Below are 17,348 nucleotides of genomic sequence, written 5' to 3'. Positions count from 1 at the left end.
TTTCTTTAAGATAAGACCCACAGTTTCACAGATTCCTTTCAACCACTTACTGGCACAAAGTTGAGAGTGCACTGGAAGAAACATACTATATACTTATTGCAGAGTTGTGACAAGTTAGCATGAAGTAGAGCAGAATGTCTGTACTCATCTGAGTGTAAAATACACACAATAGTGGTAAAGTGATAAATGGACTGCAAATGGTGGAAAGGAACGACGACTGATCCTTTGACACTACTTGTGTTATTTCCTAGGGCTTTTTTACTTATCACTGTTGAATAGCATTTATAAATAGAACTAACTTGGAGGAATATGATTAATTTATAACGTGAACTAGGTCTGTACGGAGTCCATTCTCAGATGAGCTCAAAAGCAGCAAATTCTCTAAAAATCACTTAGGCATTGTTTGTCTTTGGAATCACAGTGAGTGTCTATGTGTGTGCTTGTGTACGTGTAGATAGGTATATTAATACTTACTTACCAACTTACGCTGTTTAAGCTGTTAATAAAACTAGTTTGCAAATTTCTAGATATACTTCCATAAAGTGGATACTCCACAGACAGATAACTAAGATAATTTAGAGATGACAGGGTATTTGCAAAAAAATTTAAAAATAAATGTTAATATTAACAAAGCATACTGTTCTGCACCTAAGAAAAAAATAAAAGTTCCTCCTACATTTTGTCAGATTATAGTGAAAATACATTCTGTTAGATGACTTATCTAGGTAAAATCTCAACTCATTGGTATGATTTATATTTTATTTATTTGGGGAATAAATTATTCAGTTTTTATGTGTATGCTCATGGATTCTCTTAAGAACAGGAAATATCCATTTTAAAGCATAAAATTCACAGAAGTTTCAATAAACTCATATTTTAAGAATCTAAAAATGAGTCAGGGGAGAGCATAAGCAAATAGAGGTTGCACTTTGGTGGTCGGTTGCTAGTTGGAGGAGTTGGGTTGGGTAGAATAATGTTCTATAATGAAGCCAGGGTCCCAGGTCCCAGGTCCCATGGAGGCCAGTTAGCTTCCCCTTCCTTGCTGGCCACTATCTCTATGCTAAGTACAAGTGGTGACCCGCGGGGTCAGGCTGGGGAGGAACTGGGCCCAAATACCCCACACTGCTGGAAAACCACTCAAAAGGCCTGTCCTATGTAGGAGGGCACAAACGGCTCATTGTGATGTTTAATTCGCATGCTTTCCTAAGAAAAGACAGCAAGAAGGAAGCTAAATTTTAAAACTGCAACAAATTTGAAGCACAGGGACACTTAGATAAAACTAAAATCTGGGAAAACAGGCAAATATTCTGTCAAAATGAGGTGGAGCTTGTCAGCAATCCATGGCAGCCTTTCAAATCCTCTGAGCAGGGAAGGGGGCTGTTTGTGTTCTGCCATGGAATTTTCCAGAGTATCCTTTTGGGGGCACTCAGGTACAGCTACAAAAGCAACCCCTACACAGGCTGTTCTTGCTTTTCCCCCACTAAATTCTGGCTTCTGTGAGGTCTTAGCCACAAGCACCCAGGGATTCCCTCCCAGGACCTGTCTCCTGCTCTCCCCCTGGAGGAGAGAAATCCCCATCAGAGATAACATTCACTGAATTACCACTCTGTGCCAAGGACTGTGCCCACACTTTGCCTATGCATTTCACTCTCCGTCTATCCTAGAAGTGACAGGTGAGGTCACTGAGTCACAAAGACATTCAGTCCTTCACTGTGGTTCACACGGGCAGGGACTCAGTGCTGTGGCTCTAAAAGACCACCCTTTCCCCGATACCAAGCTGCCTCCACTTTCTTTTTTTCCCTTTTATTAACAACAATTCAGCTCACTATTCCTTCGTTATCATTTAGAAAGTAATGAAAAACGGTTTATTACAGCACTTCTTCTTTGGCTAAACAAAGTCTAAAATAACTTTTTAGAGGAACATGAGTTTATGATTAATCCATTTCCCAGTGCTAAGTAGAGAATACCCTATTTTCTATATGTATTAGAATTTTAAAAAACACTCCTTAAATTCTCAGTAATCTTAGTTTTCTTCATGTGCAAGCAGTTAGCCCCAGGGAGTTGGTGACAGCCCCTGTGGAGGTGCCTGTCACATTGCGGTTTGTATTCTCAGTTTTGTTGCTAATAATGTACTTTTCATCCCTGGACATCTGTCATTGACTGATGAAGTAAACTGGCTAGAGAAAGGGCTGGACCTTTTTCATCGCCTAGAAAAAAACATCATTAGGATGGCTGAAATTAAATGCCAGAAGAAAACAGATCAAACAACACCTGAAATATAATTAGAGCAACAGACTGTATCCTGGATTGCAATTTACAAGGTTTTTCTTTTTCAGATGTTTCAGACGACATGATGCCAAAAAATATCTCAACTTGTAGTAGCCGTGGAATCTTCCGGAAAGGAGGTCAAAACCGATTGACTTGTTTGTCCCTTCTCCATGCTGTGGGCCATGCAGTGCCCCACAGGAAGGGTGAGGCTGTGAAAGCAGATACTTGCAAACCGTTTTCCTTGAAGGAGTTTCTACTGAGGGCATGACTTCAGAGACTTCTGGGAGCTTTGCAAACGGGTCTGCTAAGCACACCTCCTGATGGGGCCCTTGGCAGAGGGCAGGGCTGTCTGTGGGCACAAATTATTTTACCCTTTACTATAGTCCCTGAGAAGTGGTTGTGAGCAGTGCTGTTAGTCTCCAAATCCAAGAGCCTCACCCTCAGAGAAATGGAACTTCCCTGAGAGGGTGTGGTTTTGCCACCTGCACCCCCCCTCCTCCCTGTCTCTTCCTGGCCTTTGCTTCTCTAACACGGGATGCTCACATCTCTCCCTTCTGGTCATCCTCCAGTCTGGAGGCAACTATACTGGTTTCAAGGTGATTATGAGGCCAATGGAAGGGGAAGAGTGACATATCATTGTCTGGAAGTTTTGTGTAAGGCTTCAGTTTGAGGCAATGAAATGGGTTATTTCCACTGCACATTTAATGAATTGATTTGAACTCTGATGACCCAAATAATTAAAAAAATGATCTTCTCGATTATATTACATGGATTTACATTTATAACTGTCTTTCCTTGGTGTCAGCAAGCCTATGATACCAAGGAAACGTTCTGAAGTGAAGGCCAAGTAAGTTGCCTTAATGCCCAAGAGACACACTTGAGATGATAAGAGCCAGGTGAGATGGCAACAGCCAGGTGAGGTGACAACAGCCAGGTGGCCTGGTTGTGTACCTACTTCCCTCCAAAGGTCATCAGAATTCATTCCATCATGCCTCACATCATTATTGACTTCTGAGACTTAGGCATTCCTACTATTCTCATTCCCATAAAGGTCTCGATATTGTCCAATAGGAGCCTCCCTTCTCCCCTAAGCCCTTTCTCTGTCCCCTGGAATTCCTGCTCTACAATGAACAAGCTCTCCCATATAATCAGGCTTTTCAAAGGTTTCTGTCTCCTACCCGATTTAACTGAAACTGGTCCATCTCCTTGCAACCCTCTAAAGTGAAGGCTGCTTTTTGTTTCAGGTGTACACACCTGACAGCCAGAGTTGGAGCTGGTTGTCTCCTGGCCCCTCACTGATGTTCCTAAACCCTTGCTCCCCTCTCTCCTGCAAAACCCCACCCCACTGCTCCTCTGAAACTTATGCCATCTGGCTATGTACCCCTGTCCTCTCCCCACTGCCACCACCTGCAATGGACATAGGTGGATAAGCCCCTCATTCTCGGGACTTTAGCTTCTAGTTCATGATTTTCATGGCTGCCCCTATTCTTCTCATCGTTCTAGGGATTGAACTGTCCATCCATCAACCTCTTCTTTCAGTTCCTTTACCTTCTCATCTCTGGGGACCTTTTCAAAACAATTCTTCTACTGTTACAATTCATTCCTGGGCCTTGTCATCATGAGAAACTGTACCACCTCTGAAATCCAAACTCCAAATATGTCTCTTTCCAACCATCATCTCCTGTCTTTCCTTTCCTGGTGCTCTTACTGAAGTATGGACATGGCTCAAATTCTTCAACTTCACTGAGAATTCTCATGAACTGACCTAATACTTTCTCCCTGGCCACTGCTTGCTTTCTCTTAAATTACTCATCACAGACTTCAAATGAGCATTTACAACTTCTTCATGATTGTATTATGTTTCTCTAGTAGCATGTTTTCTCTTCTTTCTTCCCATACTGCTCATATCCCACCACTTTCCTCTCTGGACATCTTACTTCATACTTCACTAAGAAGACAGAAGTCACGAATGAGGTATTCATTTATTGGGCAAATATTTACTAAGCATCTTTCTTAAAAAAATTTATTTTATTTTTTTTTTATACAGCAGGTTATTAGTCATCTATTTTATACATATTAGTGTATACATGTCAATCCCAATCTCCCAGTTCATCCCACCCCCACCCCGCTTCCCCCCGGTGTCCATACGTTTGTTCTCTACATCTGTGTCTCTATTTCTGCTTTGCAAACCAGTTCATCTGTATCATTTTTCCAGATTCCACATATATGTGTTAATATATGATATTTGTTTTTCCCTTTCTGACTTACTTCACTCTGTATGACAGTCTCTAGGTCCATCCATGTCTCTACAAATGACCTAATTTCATTCCTTTTTATGGCTGAGTAATATTCCATTACATACATGTACCACATCTTCTTTATCCATTCATCTGTTGATGGGCATTTAGGTTGCTTCCATGACCTGGCTATTGTAAATAGTGCTGCAGTGACCAATGGAGTGCATGTGTCTTTTTGAATTATGGTTTTCTCTGGGTATATGCCCAGTAGTGGGATTGCTGGGTCATATGGTAGTTCTATTTTTAGTTTTTTAAGGAACCTCCATACTGTTCTCCATACTGGCTGTATCAATTTACATTCCCACCAACAGACTAAGCATTTTCTATGTGTCAAGAAATCTATGTGGAGAAGATGCAGCAGTGAAAAATGTGTCTGCCTTAATGGAGCCATTAGACGCCAACTTTCCCCTCTGCATCACTACACCTGCCAACATACCTGCACCCACACTCACCTGTTCCTTTCTGTCTTCTTACAACAAAGAAAGTGGCTTTATCCCTGTTAAGGGTCAATTACTCCCTCTGTGCTGTGGATCCAAAACAAACCCTTCTCACCTTCTAAAGTACTTCCCTTCTTTAGCTCGCTCATCTATCTCCTGAATCATCAAATAATCCATCTCTACTGGATCATTTCAATGAACATAAAACAAGTTCTAGCCTCCTCAGTCTGTAAAGCACCCTCCTGCTACTGCTGCATTTCCTTTTTCCTTTTCAAAACAAACCTTCTAGAAGAAATTGACTCTGCTTCTGCTGACTCTTCATCCCATAAAAATCTGCCTCTTGCCTCCAACTCTCCACCAAAGCTGCTCGTTACGGCCACCCATGACTTCCATGTTGCCGTATGCAAAGGACAACTGGCCGACCTCATCTTATTCAGCTTTTCATCAGCATTCACGTAAACAGCCACTTCCTCCTCTGGGAAACACTTCCTTTCTTGGCTCCATCATGACACATCTCTGGATTTTCTACTCCTTTAACTTGAGGCTCCTCCTTGGTCTCCTTTGCTGGCTGCCACTCTTTTACCAAGTTTCCAAATGCTGGCGCTCCTCAGGGTTCATCCGTGGTCCCTCCTCTCTTACCTACTTTTTGCAACTGCCATGGATTTAAAATACCACCTACATGCCAGCAACTCCAAATTTATCTGTCTCTGACCCCTGACCTCCCTCTCCTCTGAGCTCCAACTCACACATCCAAATCCCTACTTGTCTCCTACTCAGTCATATCAAAGATATTCAGAATTGAACCCTGATTCCAAGTTTTCATCTTCACCTTCTTACAATCAAACCCATCTCAGTTAATAGAGCTGTAGGATTCCTTCACTTCCCTGACTCATAGCTAATCAATCACCACGACCTTTAATTCTACCTCTGAATAGTCACTTCTTTCTGTTTCCTCTGCCAATCATTTTCATCCAGACCATGTGCATATTGCAACAAGACTGACATTCTTAGAATGTAATTTGGATAATGCCAGCCCCCTGCTTCAACTCTTAGGGATTCCCCATTGAATTTAGAATGAAATCCAAACTCTTGACCATGGCCCACGTGGTGTAGGTGGTTTTTATCGTTCATCACGGTCTCTCTTGCTCATTGTTTTCCAGCCACATTAATTTTATTTAGTGGCTTGAACCAAGCAAGCTCTTCACCTCCTCTGGGGCTACAGAACATGTGCTTTACTCTGCTTGGAAGGCTCTTCTCCCCTAAGCCCCGTGATCGTAGCTCACTCCATGGTGCGTGTCCTGTCAACTTTCATGTTTCAGAGGTCCTGACTTCTTATCCAAAATAGGTTACATCTTAGCATTTATCATGATTTGTACCTGTGACTTCCTTGTTTACCGTTTTACCCAACACTAGCACAATAACAGTACAGAAGGTATCAGAAATGTTTGTTGAATAAATGAGGGTTATTTCCTTTAAATTCTGGTGATTAAACCCAAAGAGGAGGAAGCTGGTAAACGTGGAAGTGCGTCTGAGATGCAGCTTTTCTGAAGCCTCTCCAGATCCTGTGGACTTACAGATATCAGGCCTGTTGTCTTTAGGGCTCACCTAGAAGTTTAGAGGAGCTGTACTTACCTGCAGTGTGATGATATCTTTGCCAAGTAGTTTGGCCCTGGTGGGTGTGGGTGAGGGGCTGAAAGGTGCTTTATGAATGTGAATCGTAAACACAAATCAGCGACAGGGCCCAGAGCTGAAGTAAATGTAGTATGTTACATTCCAAGGAGTTTTAATTGCATTTTTATTTTAGGAAGGTAATGATTTATAGTGTTTATAATGATTTATTTTTAATCCAGATCTCAAAAAGCAAGTGCCTATTCAAGGTCAATGAAAACGGAAGGAATCACAGACAAAGCAATCGGACACTGGTCAGCATCTCTCCCATCCAGTAATGAGTTCAGTAATTAACCAGTATCTGTACAGGTTTCACCAACTCACTTTTAAGTGAATGTTACACTGATTTTACTTTATTTTATTATTTTTTCTGTTCCATTATAGTTTATTACAGGATATTGAATATAGTTCCCTGTTACACTGATTTTAGTGTCTACTTTTGCTGCTACTAGTTTAGTCTATTGATAGAGTGTGACCAGTATTTAAATCAGAAACATTTTAGTGTAGTACTTAATATTTGCAACTTACTTTGCAATCTTATTTATTTACAGAAGTTCTAAGAGATGACCTAGCATTACTCTTCCTTTTTGACAAACCAAAAAGCCAAGTTAGAGACTACAATGATTGGTCCGAGGGAACTTGTAACACACAATAAAAAATTTTGTTTCATCAAGTAATCTAAGTTGCCTCAAGGATCCAGAGACAGCCTGAGAGTTTCAGCAGCTCCGGCTGAGGCTGCCCATCCCCACTGGCAGGAGCGCTGGGGCTGGAACTTTCTGCTCCCTCTCCGGACTTCGTGCCACCATCTGCCCTGAGGCCACTACGTTTTGTCATGTTTCATCAGCACGGAAATATCCCTAGCTGATGTGACCTGTTTGTATCCATCACCAAGAGATCCTTGGCTCCCTTGTCACTTCTCCGGTCTGACCCTCAATCCTACACACAGCTCTGTCCATCCCTTTTCCCCACCCTGTCCTTCAGCTGCCCCAACTCCCGCCTCTGAGCGTGGGGAGCTCGGAGTCAGTCAGCAGTAAGTGCCCTGTAACTTACACTCTCTCAGTGTTTTTCTCACATTCTTCCCTCACTGAACTTGATTCACACCTCAGGACACTGCTTCCCCTGCAGCCCCTCAAATGTTTTCTCCACTGCACCCTCTGCACCACCGAGTATTGACCTGCAACACCCCAGGTAGAACAGTTTTCCTTTCTCCTTCTAAAACTCTCCAGCTGGGATTTTCAAACCGCTCTTCGTGCTCTATTTCTCCTTTGCAGTCAGCTACTGATGCCCACCTCCCTCAGTCTCTCTCTCCCTTCCCTGTCCTGTTTCTAGAAGCCTCAGTTTTTGACTCACCAGAACTCTCTCCAAGTCCGCTCTGGTGACAGTTCTGGAGGATCTCAGTGTCCACATGGGCCATACTTCCCACACCCTGGCTTTTTAAGTCCATGCCCTCAACTTCTGCAGTCATCTCGTCGGCTACCTTAACTCAGCCAGCAACATTCCTGGTCCTCCCCTGACCCTGTCATTTCCAGTCACTGCACCACCTCCACAATCTCAATGTTAAGTATTCCATTCTTTGGCCAACACCTACTTTTCCAGCTAAACCCTTCTAAAACCCAAACTCCAAAGACTCCTTGAACCCACTGGGACCTGTAGCCGGTGGGTCCTCCCACCTCTTCCCCATCCCTTTCTCCCCTCATCCCTCTTCTCTGCTTAGCCAGCTGAAATCTCAGGCTCAGTCATTATACTCACTCCCTTAGGTCTGCCCAGCAAAGAGCTCCTTTGCCTCTCTCTTGTTTTTGTTTTACTCGTGTGGCTGGTTAAACTTGACCCTCTGCCTTTGCTGCATCTGTGGCTACACAGTTCAGTGTGACAGAAAAACAGTCAGGCTGATTGATCTCGCTCCAAATACATTCGTTTCTTACACTTATTCACTCCCTAGCCTCCTAAATGACGCTTTCATCATCCTTTCCTATCTCTATAAAACTCTTCTCCCATCTTCGCTCTCAACTGATGACTTTGCTTCCTATTTCACCGAGAAAAGAGAAACAGCAGCAAAAATCTTCCTACGTATTCTGCATTTCCCACGGCTACGAGGTTGAGCTGTCTCCACTCTCGTCTCTGGCCAAACCTTAACTCTGCTAGTTGTCGAATCAAGGACATTGCTCCTGAAATCCTCCCCTCTCCTCTGCATCATCAATCTCCCTGTTCCTCTGCAGAATCATTCCCATCAGCACATAAACATGGCATTTTTTTTCCTATAAAAATGAAAAATTTCTTGATGCCACATTCCCTATCCGCGGCTACCTCATTTCTTTGTTTTCATTTAGCTAAATTCCTAAAAAAAAAAAAAAAAAAAAAAAAGTATCTAGATTTTCTCTCTCCCATTCTTCTCCCCTCTCCATTGAACCCAATCTAGGCAGACTTTCACCCTCACCAGTCCGCTGGTCAAGGTCACAATGGTCTCCAAGTTTCAAATTCCAGGGCTCACTTCCATCTGCATCCTGCTTGATCAGGACACGCTTTGTTCCTTTGGCTCCCACTTTACATGCTCCTGGATTTCTTCCCACTTTATTCCAACCACAACTTATATTTTATAATATGTTTTACATAAAATAAGTATTACATATGGTTGCTTCAAAGCTTCTGTACTCACTTTACTCTCTACCTAGGAACCTCTTCCCAGATGTCACCATGGTGCTTCCCTTCGCACCTTTGAGGTCCTCATGCACCTAGCACCTGCCTCAGTGAGACCTTTCCTGACCACCTTGTATAAAATCTCAGCTCCCCCAACCGCCAGCACTCATTATCCTTCTTTTTGGTTTTACTTTTCTCCATGGCAATGATAACCATCTAGCATATCATATACTGAACATGTTTGTGTGCATGTAACGTAACAGCCTTCCTCAGCTAGAATGTGAGCCTGAGAGGGCTTTCTTTTTCACTCCTCTGTCCCTGTAAACAAGAATGGCATACAGCACATGAGTAGGTGCACAGTTAAGTATTCATCGAATGAAAGGAAAGAAGGAAGGAAGGAAATGTGGGTTTTTAGGAAATAAAAATCAATATTGCTGTGATGTACCAAGTGGCCATGTAGCACAACTGATCAGAGTAATACAGATTTTGATTATGGCTTGATTAAATGTCTAAGAAAATGCAAAGTGGCTTGCATTTTATGCAACTCTAAGGAGATGATTACAGTTGGCTTTCTTCCCTACTCATCACCCAATGACTCTAAAACAAACATGGAAACAATTTGCAAATATTGGTACAAGTTAGAAGAGAAGCTTCCATTACCTGAGCAGAAATCTCAGGGTAACAATCAATGATTCTTGCTATAAGAAATCTTTCAGGCTTTCACAGGAAAATAGCTGTGAGATACAGGTGTTTTCATAAATAGGTATGTTTGGGGTCTGTTATCAGCTCTTACCTGCAATGGAGGATAACTGATTTTGCTTGTATTTGAATAAACACCCGTGCTCTCTATTCTGGAAATTTACAGTATGAAAACATGAATGAGGCTCCCTGTAACCTGCTAATTCAAGGAGTTGGAAATGATTCCAGCCTTTCATCCTCCCCTAATTAATCCCCCTTTTGAAATCTCATATTGGAAATGGGCAGTCCAACTTTGCGACATACACATACCCAACAAAAACACACAAACCAAAAATCTGTTGACAAAACTGAGCTGCCACGTCTCCATTTGCACGTTCTCTGGTCAGAGTGGGCAAAGACCACCTTTGCGAGTAAAAATCAATACGAGAGTATAAAATAGGTCAACTAGCATGCTGTGAACTGTATGGCATGAGTATTTCAAGGATAGCTTGACATCAGATTTAACATAATAATAATATGGAGCCTGTAATTCCATATGAGGATTAGGAGGTTTATTTTTAAGTGGTCAAGTGTGTGTGTGTGTGTGTGTGTGTGTGTGTTTATACATATACATCTAGGTAATATTTAGCACTCTGAATTATTAACTTAACACATCTACTTAGAACCTGACATGCTTCACTGAGCACAACGCAACATTTAAATAATCAACTTTAAATGGGCCAGCTTTTGTATATAAGTCACGTGTTCACATCCATAGACAAAGCGGCTGAAGTGCAATACAGGTAACACACAAAATATAAAATTCTGGTGAAAAGCGTTTGTACATCCACCTACAGACATCAAATCAGGGCTGTCTGTGATGCTCGATCTCTTAGGCATAATTCATCTCGGCACTTATTTGCTTATCTGCCACTACGTTGTACCTGCTTACTGCCGCGTCCCGAGATGTAATGCTCTGGCAGGTAGCAGATGTACCAATTAATAACCTGTCAGGCCTGATGGATAGAAGAGGGAAAGAGTGTTCCCACACATAGCCCCTGCATGGCTCCCTTTCCCATTTCAGGCGCTGAGGGTCAGGAGACACCCCTTGCCTCCCCAGAGAGAGCCCAAACGGCCTCATTACTGTCTATCTTCCACAACACACTGGCGTAGCTTTTGAGAGGCTGACTCACCTGCTCTTCTCCAAGAATCCTGAAGTGATGGAGCTCTTTAATCAAGGAGTTGGGGCAGCCAGCTGTTGGGAAGAAGAGTTAATCACCAACGTGTTATTCCCATTCTGTGCAGTACTATGTTCTCACTGCAGTCATGACTACCAGTGACCAGTGTCGCTTTGGGGGAGGACACAAATGCTTACCTGCAAAACAGTCTAACCAACCTCCAGACAGCAAACGCCCGAGGGCACTCTGCCTGCAGCCTGCCCCCCACTGTGATTCTTTAGGAAGGAGCCACACGTGACCCTGGCCAGGCCTTTTCTCCCCTCCTGATTGTGACCTGGCCTTTGGGGGGCCTTAGGACACTGTGTCATTTCTGCCCAGCATGTCACTTATCCCTAATATAGAGCCAGGATTTCATGGGGCCAGAGATGGGGAGTTGGCACATGTAGGTTCGTTTCACTTATTTATCACATCCTGTTTCCTCAGCCTTCAGGCTGGGCTTCTGCACATCGGGAGTGAAGGATGAAGATGGGGCATCTGGATGCCCCGTCTTCATGGGATTCGGCTATAGTTTAGAATCCTGCCTGGTTCTTCCAGGAGGATTTGTCAAGACCCTAAAGATGCTGCATTTCCATTTGGAGAGTGTCTCTTACGGAAAAGACCTGGGAAGAGGGCCAGGGCCGTCTTGTGCCCATCATCTTCTAGTTCTACCCAGACAGTGAGAGCCTATGCAAGCTTTCACATTTTCTTTTTTCAGTTGTAAAAAGAAATAAGTAAATAAATAAATCATACTCATATATATACATATGTGTACGTAAGTATATACATCTGTCTGTCTATCTATCTATCTATGCCAGGGCATACTAGTTATCACTTAAAATGCGTTCCATCCCTGCCTTTTAAATAGAAGTATTCCACAGTATTAATTTGCAGTCATTTATAATATAAACTCTGGAAACAGAATTGATATAAAAACCTGTTTCTTTGGGATCAAATCTATGAATGACAGAATCTGTTGACATTTCTATTAAGGAAAATGGGTTGTATGAAAATGTGCCGAAGCAACCGCTGAGGCTGAGGCATTTCTCCATATTGTGATGTAAGAACGTGGAAAGTACTGAGGACGTTTGCCTGGGGGAGGGTGGGCCGTGGAGGGAGGCGACTGTCTCCGCAGGGTGAAGGAGGTATCCTTTGCAAGAAGGATTAGATGTGTGCATTATTCTAGAAGGTAGAATTAAAATGAACAGGTAAAATTACAGCAGGAATACTTGGGTTCAATATGAATAAATTTCTAATTTAAAAATGGAATACATTGCCTTATAAGCCAGTAACTGGAGGCTTCCAGACAGAGGGTAAATGACTACTTATGCAGAATATTTTAGAGATGAATTTGACTTGGGTTAGTTCCAACTCTGAAACTCTGTGGTCATATGAAACGCTGGAACGGAGATTTAGTCTTTGTTACTATATTCAATATATATTCGTCTTCGACATTATTGCATTTCATACTCCGAGAAAGTGGTTCGTAAATGTTCACTAAGGTAATACAAAAAAAATTTTACAAATACGAACAAAATGTAAACAGGTGATGTCACCACCTGACAAGAGTCCAAGAAAATAAATGGAAATCCCAAGGTGAATATTTTGGCGGAAAACCTAGTAAATTAATTGCCACACGCATGTCCAATACTACAAAGAAGGAAAGCCAGATCCCGACCTTTGCAAGAGACACTGAGCTGTTTTTCTCCCACTGGAGGCCACGAAGACTTGCAGACTTTTTGAGAAGTTGTTCATTTCAGAGTTGCTGTTCTGATCTAAACAATTAGTAAAGGTATATTCTGGATAATTTGGTTGGCTGCCATTCAACCAAAAACTGCTGTGGAAATTCAGAGTCCTGTCAGTTCTTGAGTTTTAGATCTCCTTGGGAGCAAGGAGGCGTATTTTAGTTTTATGCAACTAATGAGGAAAGGAACAGAGGCAGAGAGAATTCCAGGGTCAAATTCCCAACAAGCGAGGGTCCCGTGGTTTGGTGCCAAGTATATGAGGGGAGGAGCTGCACAGGAGGAGAGGCGGCAGAACTGAGGTTCCCCAAGCTCAGGGTCATAGGCAGGCTAAGATCAGACCACTCAGGGCCCTGTTTGTACCCCAAGCACTGACTTAGTTTCAGTAAGATGACAGCATCTGCTATATTAAATTCATAGAGTTAATTTGAATACTTTTGGTTTTGTGCTTTCATTTATATTTAATTTATACATTTTCATTTGGGTCTTCTAGTTGTATAAGCATAAAAAGTTTCTATCTAAATTTATATCTAGACATATTTAAGAAATATCATTAAAAAATAGTTTCATTCAAACTTAGTTTTAGAGGATATTCTTTTTCCTTTACAAGTGGTCCTTAGCATTCTTCCCACTTGAGAAAAACTGATTTGACTTATTTTAATGCTAGGTAAAATAAAAAACAATTTAAAATTAGCCTATTTTCAGAATTTGTATTTTAACATTCTCCTAAGATATAACTAAAAGGATTGATGTCAATGATAGCTCAAATATAAACATCTTTAACAGAAGACTAACTAATTACCTGAAACACCTGGTGGATGCAATAAACTATAAAAAACAAGGATAGAGACGGCATAGAGTTAGAAGGGAAGAGCTGTAAGGAGTCAAGCTATTTATGACCAGGGAGGGGTATCTGCAACTGTGCTCATCACAGGAACATCAGCATGGGAAATGGACAGATACAAAGCTAGTGTGAAATGGGTTTTAAAAATAAAACTAGAAATGCAAGACATGAACGTGGAATGCAGTAGCGCAGGGAGAGAGGGAAAAGTTCCCGGAGGTGGGAAGGAGGGCAGATGAAGACTGCGTGAGGACCGGGGTCAATGGTGTACTCTGAATTCTTCCAAATTCTTCACACAGGGTCCACACACATGACAATGGATCACCTTTTGAGGCCACTGCTGTCTACTTGGCCCAGGTCATGTCCTCGACAGTGGGCAGCCATAAGCTGCCTTCATGCACCGTCATTCAGTCTCTTCTCAAGATAACAGTTAAGGGACTTCCCTGGTGGCGCAGTGGTTAAGAATCCGCCTGCCAATGCAGGGGACACGGGTTCGAGCCCTGGTCTGGGAAGATCCCACATGCCGCGGAGCAACTAAGCCCGTGAGCCACAACTACTGAGCCTGTGCGTCTGGAGCCTGTGCTCCGCAACGGGAGAGGCCGCGACAGTGAGAGGCCAGCGCACCGCGATGAAGAGTGGTCCCCGCTCGCCGCAACTGGAGAAAGCTCTCACACAGAAACGAAGACCCAACACAGCCAAAAATAAATATAAATAAATAAATAAATTTATAAAAAAAGGTAACAGTTAAGAGGCTCCTGTTAAAATATGTACGTTGGATATCATGCCATCTGCCATGGGTTTTCCATCTCACCAAGAGTCAACTCCAAGGCCCTCATTGGCCTATGCAAGGTCCTCCACTGCCTGGCTCACTGTGTAGCCCCTGAGCCTTCTCTCTCCCTTGCTCATTGCACTTGAGCCCCGCTGACCTGCTCTTGGCTCTGACCACCCCAGGGAGGCTGCTGTCTCCAGGACTTTGCACTTGCTGCTCCGTCTATCTGGAAAGCTCTCGACCCTGATATCTGCATGCAGCACTCCCTGCCTCCTTCAAGTCCCTGCTCAAATGTCACCTTCTCAGTGAGGGCTCGCAGGACCATCCTGGGTGAAACTGCAGCCTATCTTCATCCCCCCAAATCTCCATCACTGTTGTATTTTCTCCATAGCTCTCAGCATCTTCTAACCTACAGTTCCAACGTAACATTCACTTTATTTTCTCTCTCCTGCTGCTGAAATGCAAAGGCGACAAGTGCAGGACCATTGCTGTTTTGTCACTGCTCTATCCGCCATGCCTAGAACACGGCCTGGCTGGATGAGATGTTCAACAGCAGTTGTTCCATGGGTGAGTCATCCGCCGCGTGGTCACTGCCCACCAGCTCGGTGACTGTGGCTCCTGGGAGGGGCTCCTCCTCCACCCCTCCTCTTTCCTCACCCCAGAGGGCCCAGCTCTGACCTCCAGCCCTGTGTGTAGTTTGCTTATTGGTTAAGCAGACTTTGTCTGACCTCAAACCTCTCTCCCCAGCCTGAACCCCACATGTGAAGACGTCAGTGATGCTTAGAATGCATGATCCCTTTGTACCTCTACTGTACCTTCTTTGCCAATATCCAATATCCAGCTCTGGGTAAACATCACCACCTGTTCTTCTTCCTCTGTTCCAGTTCTGCCAATCACAGCTAGTATAGTAAAATGGGACTAGAATATCTACTAAAAGAAATTCAGACCATCTGCCTGAAGCTGCATCCTTGTTGAGAATGGTGCTACTGCAGACTCGGGGTCCACTCACTGTCAAGCAACTTGCTTCTGTCACTTGTCTTTGGCCAGCACCCTCTCCCCTCTCCCTTGGGGACTCTTCCAAATCATCACCATTCTTCTCAATTAACCTTTAAGACTTCATTCTCAAAACAGGACCTCACTTTACACAAGTCTAAAAATGTAAAGCAGTTGTGGTGAACATGGAGATGCGGGACCCAGACCCCCTGCAAGGAAGGCTTGTGGCCGAGCTGCAGGAGGACATCAAGAGATGCCTTGGCCTGCAGTCTGGTCTTCCTCAGCTGCAGAGAGCCGCCTCGCCTGAAGTCACATCTTCCCCAGGACCCCTGACTCTGCTGACTGGGTGAAGGGGAGGTGGACTTGCCCATCTGTTTTGTCCCAACATGAGCTGCTGTTGGGCAACATTTGCTCCCAAGTCTCTGCTGGTGGCCTGAGGCTTTGTTGGGCCTGCATGGCAGTTCAACTTCTTATTCAGCCCAATCCTGCCCCCTTCTCCTTTCCCAGGTGCACACCCCAGTGAACATCTTGTACCCATTCTCTACTTCAGACCTTCAGAGCCTTCCAGAGAACCCCCCACACCCACCCCGCACCCTGGGGCCACTATCAAGTGTACCACCCCTAACTTCATATCCCTTCCCAGTTACAACCCCTCTGTATCCTCCCATCTCTACTCCTCCAGGATAAAAGGGAAAATGGTTCCTCCTCTTCAAAACAAGAGTCATTAGTCATCTGTCCTAACCTGTCCCCTCTCAGCTCATTATGGTCTAACTCAGCATTCACTCAGTCTCCTCAAACTCTGCTGCTCTGCAGCTTGTTCACTTCAAACTACATATGTATTCAAATCTTGCCCTTTAAAAATTCAGCAAAAATCCAGCCTTGAGCAGAGAGTTACCATCCTCTCTCTTTCCTTCTCCTTTCATCCAATTTTCTCAAAAGAATAGCCTGCGGCCATTGTCACCACTTGAAAATAGAGCAGTTGGAGGTATGTATTACAGAAGGGAAATATCAAAATTGGGGCTTCACGCCTTTTAAAACAAGGTATCGTCATCATGGCCTGGGTTGATGCTATAGCTCTGCAACAACTAGCTAGCTATATGCTCTTGGATAAATGGGTTCCTCTAAATGCCAATTCCTTTATTAAGAATAATCACCACCTTTACCTCAAGCAGCAGTTTTGAATGTATGGAAAGCAGGATGAAATGACCAAAAAAATTAGAAAGTGTATTTATTGCTGATGATATTAATGGCATATCCATATCTATTGACTGTTGCTGCTATTTCTTTTAAAATTTTTAATTATTTAAAAGGGAAGCAGCTAGTTGAAATAATTGCTACATGATTTATTGTCTTAAGAAATAAAGGTCAAGACTTCTTTTTTTCAGTTCGAACATGTAAAGGGCTTGGAAGTTTTTACTCCAATCCTTATAATAAGAAAAATCTGGGCAAACTGAAAATCAATAACTTTTCTTGGCCCAATCACAGAACTGATTGTCACAGGGCAAAGCACCTCCCTGATATCTGGAGAGACAGGCAAGTCCAGTGAGTCACAACTTGATCTGCTTACGTGGAGCAGAAGTTGCTGGAACAATAAACTGGTAGAAACATTTAGACAGTAATTTTGATGAATTGCTATAAATGGGGTGTGGACTAGTGTGAGAATGAGAAACTCTAGGGGCCAAGGTCTTACAGATTTTCCCGATCTTTCTCTCTAAGAAATCCACCAGGTCCTCAAAAGGTGAGGATCCCCTTGTGGCACTGGAAGAGGGAGGGGAAGAGTAAGCATTGTGAAAAGTATCCAGAGCCT

General features: G+C 43.2%; 1 protein-coding gene across 2 annotated transcripts in view; it reads right to left on the bottom strand.

Moving 5' to 3' along the window:
- PRKN (parkin RBR E3 ubiquitin protein ligase) overlaps nt 1-17,348 on the bottom strand; it is a gene marked incomplete at its 3' end in the record, with an annotated part of 1,244,701 nt that overhangs the window by 168,019 nt on the left and 1,059,334 nt on the right. For both annotated transcript variants that reach the window (XM_082855877.1, XM_082855878.1), the window contains exon 8: nt 11,176-11,237. In XM_082855877.1, the coding sequence (XP_082712003.1) occupies nt 11,176-11,237 (62 nt within the window). The remainder of the gene's footprint in view (nt 1-11,175; nt 11,238-17,348) is intronic.

Source organism: Leucopleurus acutus (genome assembly GCF_964270905.1).
Source record: "Leucopleurus acutus genome assembly, chromosome: 15".
NCBI classification, from domain to species: domain Eukaryota; kingdom Metazoa; phylum Chordata; class Mammalia; order Artiodactyla; family Delphinidae; genus Leucopleurus; species Leucopleurus acutus.
The sequence above is the reverse complement of the archived record's forward strand: the minus strand, read 5'-3'. Positions and strand labels throughout refer to the sequence as shown.